Source organism: Momordica charantia (assembly GCF_013281855.1).
Source record: "Momordica charantia cultivar OHB3-1 chromosome 11 unlocalized genomic scaffold, Mcharantia_2.0 BLBB01000011.1, whole genome shotgun sequence".
NCBI lineage: Eukaryota > Viridiplantae > Streptophyta > Magnoliopsida > Cucurbitales > Cucurbitaceae > Momordica > Momordica charantia.
In genome coordinates, this window is record NW_028275159.1 from 13106803 (window position 1) to 13113894 (window position 7092).

Sequence of the window (7092 nt, forward strand, 5' to 3'; positions counted from 1 at the left end):
ATTAAATCTACTTGAAGATCAACTATCAACTACTTTAATATCAAATAAATATTAAAATAATTCATGGAGTGTTGGGCTTTCTCATGTACAAGTTATGAATTTAGGTATTTTATGTACTGAGGAAACAACTTATGACAACAAAGAAATCCAACACCTGGGCAATAAAACACCAAAATAACAGATCAAACAGACAGACAGAAATTATATCAAGAGCAAAAACTTTTAAACAGTACAAATCTTCAAGTTTTCTACAAGGAACAGCCTAATAACCTCTCTTTCAAAAACCATTTTTTTATCTATAAATTGGCCAAGAAGTGACCCAATTGGTAACAATTTGTAAACAAAAACAATATGAACATTATAATAGCTGGGGGAATAGGGCTCAAAATATCAAAAGGTATTAGGACCAGATGACAACAAGGGAGAACGATAGTTATTTTATTACATAATTCTTAATTATTGAAAATTCTCAACATAGTTACAAGAAACCCAAAGAATACTGAACCAATAAATATAAATATAAACTTCTCATAATGAATAGAATTTATATATTCACCATTTAAATGAATTATGTCTTTTGTTTCTACAAACTCTAAGTTCAGCTTTACGGCTGACAAGACATTGACTTCACTGAGCCTTTCCTTTTGGACTTGTGCATGCCTGTCTCTCTGGAGCGAATAGATCAGGCTGAGGATAGTCCCATTGGCTTGTCTGAAATCTTAACTATGAACTAATAAACTCATGTACCACCAGAGCCGTAGCGAAAGTGAGTCTTCATGGACAGCTAAAGCTAAATGAAACCAAAAGCAAAGCTTTCAACGATTCCGATTTGATGAAGAGATAGATAACATAAAAAAAATTATAAATTATAAAGCATAAATCTACAACACGCACAATTGTTCAAAATTATCTATTTCCCATTGTTCACACACCAAAAACACCATGAAAGTGCCTTCAAATAGGCTTGGGCAGTATTTTGTAAGTTAAACAATCGGTTAAATCGCTAAACTTACAGAAAATACCTCAGCTTTTCTAGCTACAGTTCAACCCAAGATCCTTATGCACTTCTTGGGGCTACAAGCACGCAGAACCAGAAAAGAACCAGAAAACAAGCATAAAATGATAAAAATCATACAAACATGAAATATAGAGGATGTAAAGAGAGATCAAATTACCTTGGCATTGGCTCTCAGAATCCTAAATGGCCCCAAAGGCCCAATCCTCATCAGAAACATGTGTAGCAATCACAAACCTCAACCAAATGCTCCCTGCCAACCTGCCAACCCACAAATCACAGAACTTGCCTTGAGTTCCTTTCACTTAAACTTCACATTGAAGCTCCAAAATCATCAACTGCGACCCCATCAAATACCTCATCCTCACTTCCTCAGCATACAACTCAAAACTCAGAGCTCTGGATAACACAACACCAGAGCCAAGCAAAGGCTATCCTCTGTTCTGCATAAAAAGACAGATGCATAAAGGTGAGTTGTGAGTAGCTATAACAACTTGACAAGTGAATGCTCAAACGACCCAATTAATAAATGATTGTCTACCCTATAATGACCTCAGCTAATCAACCATCTACAGTAGAAGTAGAAAACAGAAAACTGACTACAAAAAACATGAAATTAAAAGCTAACCGTATTGAATATTATGTACCTCAGTGGCACATTAACCAATAATTTCAATGAGTAAATATTTAACAATAAATAAGATATCTAATTCTGGAAATAAAATTTTCCAAATCAACCAAATCTGAGGTCAAATTTTGGCGATCCATCTCCCTGAGATGGACATAATAATAATAATATACCAGCTATGTAACGAGTTCATTTCTTGAAATGTTTACATACTTTTTAATGCAACAGTTCTCACATGCATATCCTGTTTTCTGTTATAATATAGTTCTCAGCCTGTAACATAATTTAAGCAGCCAATATATCTGGGGAGGTTTATTTCTAATAAAGCGGGAGTGGTTATCATATCCTCAAACCAACCGATTGATGAATAATTTTCCTGACACTGCCAGATAATAAATTAAAGCGCCAGAATAATGACATTAAATTGAATTATATTTAGATTACAAGTTTCCAAAGGAAGGTTAAGAGAGACTAATAGCTACTTGCATTATTAAAAGGTGATTTAAAATTGATGGTTATTCGAACAAGATGAATTTCAAAGTAAAATGAAACAAATAAAAGAAAAGGCAAGTATAATTTGATTCATTCCTCTGTTCAGAAAAAAGAATACTAAGCCTTGAATCATGGTACTATCAGCAGAGTAGTCTACAAAACATTTTCTGAAAGACCATATTTCTTCCTTTGTCATTTCAAAACATTGCAACCTTTGAGGGGCTTATGAAGAAGAACAAAATTTAAACAAATTCTATAACAAATTTCCACATTTCCATCTTCCCAGAAGCTTTCCCCACCAATACGATGGGTTCAACCTTCAAATATGGTGGACTTGGTTTTTAGTGTTGTTTATTTGCATATAAATACAAGAAATTTTATTACCTCGAGGGTTGTTCTCCAGATTTCGCCTCCATTATTGGAATAAAAAGCTCTCTGCTACAATGCTCTGTTTATGAGATTCTTCAGTGGCGGCCATGGGGAAAGTTCGTGGTGGAGATTCATGAATCATGATCTCTTGCAGAACTGTGCTCGGCTGTGGCTGGAGACATCCAGTGTGGTAGAGAAAGTGGCAAGGGTGTACGATCAGCAACTTGTGCCTTTTGATGGCATTTGACGATTCTGAACTTTTCGAGTGGAAACCTTACTGGCCACGTTTGGTTCTGCATCACCGTCTTTGTCATTGGCGAGGCAATCTATTTCAGACAAAGCTTTACTGTGACAAATTTAGAGAGAACTCCAATGGGAGCATCGAGAGAAAGAGAAACTACAAAGTTGGTGGGAAGAACTGGTAGACGAGCAAGGGAGAGAAATTTTGTCAAAATCCGAAATGTTGCTGCCAAACTGAGCGCCTTCTTTTTGGTGGCGATTTTGGGTATTCTTTTCTTCTAAAATTATCAAATACTGAAAATGTTGGCGTCAAACAGCTTAAGAACGTTGATATACAACATTACCAGTCAATAAATGATCATATTCTGATCTTACTTTCCCCCTTTTTTCTATTCCTGTACTGTCTTCCACTAGAAACAAATTGCAATTTATACAATCAATCCAATCTTAAACAGAAAATTCAAGGACTGTTTTTGTCACGGATGATTGAAGCTTTTTCATACCTCATTTTCTCAATTTCCCTTCCTAGAAAATCCAAAGTTGTATCGGTTACATGATTTGGGGCACAGCCTGAATCCAGCATCATCTTCAAAAATTTGTAAGCATCCTTAAACCGACCTGCTTTGCTGTGAACTTCAATAAGTGTATTAAAAGTAACAACATCTGGATTTATCCCACTGCTCCTCATCTGCTGAAACAGCTTATTTACTTCATCCATTCGGCCTGCCTTCCCCAGCGCATTAATTAATGTATTGTACATAACAATATCGAGATAGCCACCCTGCTCCATGAGCTTATCCAGAACAGAACTAGCAAGATCCGCTCTACCCATCTTCCCAAGTCCTTGAATTATCATGTTGTATGTCGCTATATCGGCTGGACAAACCTTCTCGCCCATTTCGTTAAATATACCCCATGCTTGGTGAAAATATCCCTTCTTCACAAATGAACTTAACATTGAATTGTAAGTGTACCTCACTGGGCTCACACCCATATCACTGAAGATCTCAAACAACTTGCATGCTAAGCTCAATTTTCCTTTTGCCAGAAAAATAGACAAAAATGTATTGACCATATCAATATCGAAGGAGTTGGCTCCTTTTGCTTGAACCCGTCGTCCCTGAGCTAGAGAGAATGGTTGCGAAGAATGGCTTGTGGACCTTGCAAGGTTAGCCAAAAGATCCACATGTGGGGATTCTGACCAATTTTCTTCTGTGTTTATGAAAATACCATTGATATCAACTTTCATAACAGAAGAAGCTCTTGAACTTATAATCTCATTCAAATCTTCCTTTGGGGAGAATAAAGTTGAGTAGTCTTTCCTTTTATTCTGCTGATATTTCACTGAATCCTCCATGTTGGCCTTCCATTTGAGAACATTGGGGACCAGATCACCTTCTCTAATGTGCTTCATGAGCCTCTCTAACCCATCCCACCGGCCTTGCTTGTGCATTCCAATCAACAGAGATGATACAGTAATTAGATCAACAATGAAGCCTCTCACTTCCATTTCTTCAACCGATTGTATCGCTTCCTCAAGCAGTCCCTCTTTACACAGTTGCAGAACAACGATGCTGTAGGTAACACCATCCACAAATTGACCCTTTTTCTTCAAATCACAGAATAAAGAGTAACCAGCTGCAGCTCTTCCATTCCTAAACAATCCATCAATTAGAATATTGTATGTCCAAGGAGAAGCTCTTACACCTTCCTGCACCATTTTATCAAAAAGTTGACATCCTTCGACAACTTTCCGAGCCTTGAATAACCCATCAAGGAGAGAATTATAAACAATGGTATCCAGCGTAAATCCATTGTACTCCATTTCATTAAAAATCATGGTGGCATCATCCATTCGGTAAGACTTACAGCAACCCTGAATAATTAAGCGATATGTGAAGGCATCGGGTTCATGACCTGATCCTTTTAACTCCTCCCACACAATAAGTGCATCCTTCACCCTTCCTACCAAACAGAGCACGTGAATAAGGCTATTATATGTGCACAAATCCGGACCAAAAGACTGAGAAACTGAACTCTTTTGCTTCATTTCTTTGAACAAAGCAAGAGAAGTATCCAGATAACCCCAACATCCAAAAGCATGAATACATATATTATATCCACAGATGTTGAACTCAAAGCCTCTAATTTCTCTAAGCTTATCAAATACTTTTTTGAACTCTATTCTCATGTCAGCTCTCCTGAGAGCAACCAATAATTCATTACAAGCAAGTGAACTGGGCAAGAAGGAAATACTATCAGCAACAGTACCAACATGCCCGCCATTATAGAAAGCATCGAAAAGCTTAAGGAAAATGGACAAGGCCAAACCCACCTGGTTTTTACGGACCAGAGCGAGAAGAAGAGAGTTGTACGTGTGGAGTTCCAACCCAGTTCCCAACTCTTCCATGTGGTCCAAAATTTCGAGAGCAGCGTCGAATTTACCGGACCCGATAAAGGCATCGAGAAGGAGCTTGAAAGTGTGAGAATCAACAGCAACGCCGTCTCGCTTCATGGATGAGAGTAGAAGGGGAACCTCGTGGAGGTAACCTGCGCGGCAGAGGATGTGCAAAATTCGAGAGTATGTGGAGGCGGAATGCTTGTAATTGGGGCTGAGAGAGCACCACGTGAAGAATTCGAGCTTCTTGGAAGGGTGAAGGGATCTGGAACGGAGGATTTGGAGGAGGAGAGGCTCCGATAGAGGAAGTGAATGAGAATGGTGTTGGAGGGTTCGAGTACCGGACTCCGATAGGGTTTTGGTGAGGGAGGCGACCAGGAGAAGGTCCGCCATTTGAGAAAGACTTGACATTGCCCTTGACTCCATGGCAACGAAACCTCGCCTTCCATGGCGCATTACATTCGCATTTCCAATGGCACGGGGGACGAGCGGCGGCTGAGGAAATTCAACCTTAATCTGAGAGATGATTTTTTAAAAACTAAAGGTGGTTTTGCGCCGAAACTAATTTGTTTGGTAAATTAAAATTTTGATTTTATGAAAAATTTAAAATCACTGTCAATTCATCTTTCTTCGATCTGTCTCTTTAAAATCATTCATTCTATATCGCTTTCAAATATATTCTAATTTTTCTAATTTTTTTTAGAATTATTATAATGTAAAATTACTTTTTCATCCTCGTTTATTTTGTCGCATCGAATAACGTATAAGATCTTGTCTTTCCTTTATCTTTTTGTTACTTTTTTCTTTATCTTCTTTGCTTCATATTTATTATTTATTATTGAAGCTTTGAGAGTAAATTAATCTTGCTCAATTTTATTAATTTAAGAATGACAATATTGGTAGACTACCATAAAGTGGTTACAAAATACAACTAAATGTAACAACATTAAGTTACTTGTACAAGAGTAATATAAACTGTAATACTCCCCTCAAGATGGGAGATGAAGATTAAGAACATCCATCTTGGATAGTAAAAGAGAAAGAGTTGTACAAGGTAAAGCTTTTGTAAAAATATTTGCTAACTGAAGAGCAGAACGGAGTGGGCATTAGCTTGACAAGCCCTTCAACCACTTTATCCCGAACAAAATGGCAGTCGATCTCAATGTGCTTTGTTCTCTCATGGAACGAAGGATGAGTAGCAATGTGTATGGCAACAAGATTATCACAAAACAGTAGAGCTGGAGGCGTATAAGAAACTTGCAGATCTTTGAGAAGATGTGTCAACCAAATTATCTCACTTGTAGCAGCAGCAAGTGAACGGTACTCGGCTTCAGCAGAAGATCAGGATACCGTCGTCTATTTCTTAGCCTTCCAGGACACAAGAGACTTCCCTAAAAAGATACCAAAACCAGTGGTTGATTTTCGGGAATCGAGACAAAAAGTCCAGTCAGCATCACAAAATGCCCGAATCTGAAATGAAGAAGAACTTTGCAAAAAGATGTCTTGCCCAGAAATGCCCTTTTAAGTACTGAATCAGTTGAAAAACAGCAGTAAGATAAGGTCGTCGTGGCTGTGAAACAAATTGGCTAAGACGATGCACAACAAAGGTTATATCAGGCCTTGTCATAGTAAGATAAAGAAGACGACCAACAATACGACGGTACTGAGTAGGATTCGATAACAAGTCTCCAACAAAAGCAAGTAGTTTAATATTCGGGTCCATGGGCAGAGGAGAAGGCTTAGAAGCTAATAATCCAACATCTTTAACAATTTGAAGAGCATAGTGGCGTTGAGATAAGAAAATTCCTTTGGAAGAACGAGCAATCTCAAGTCCCAAAAAGTACTTCAGTGAGCCGAGATCCTTCAACTTGAAAACATTATTAAGATGAACTTTCAGCTCAGAAACGACAGAAATCGAGGCCCCAGTAAGGATAATAACATTCACATAAA

General features: G+C 37.9%; 1 protein-coding gene across 11 annotated transcripts; it reads right to left on the reverse strand.

Moving 5' to 3' along the window:
* Positions 1 to 411: 411 nt before the first annotated feature.
* On the reverse strand, positions 412 to 5682 carry LOC111007043 (Tetratricopeptide repeat (TPR)-like superfamily protein). Of its 11 annotated transcripts, none has more exons than XM_088119992.1 (4): positions 2520 to 5682; positions 1373 to 1458; positions 1176 to 1276; positions 412 to 790 (listed from the first exon to the last, which is right to left on the reverse strand). In XM_088119992.1, exon 1 carries the CDS (start codon positions 5596 to 5598, stop codon positions 3205 to 3207), a length of 2394 nt encoding a protein of 797 aa, XP_087976118.1. In that variant the 5' UTR covers positions 5599 to 5682; the 3' UTR covers positions 412 to 790; positions 1176 to 1276; positions 1373 to 1458; positions 2520 to 3204. The 11 variants fall into 11 exon arrangements, with proteins under 11 accessions (XP_087976118.1, XP_087976116.1, XP_022134900.1 ...); XM_088119990.1 differs by having other exon boundaries at positions 412 to 1074; XM_022279208.2 differs by adding an exon at positions 1023 to 1074 and having other exon boundaries at positions 1176 to 1458.
* Between the last annotated feature and the right edge of the window lie 1410 nt (positions 5683 to 7092).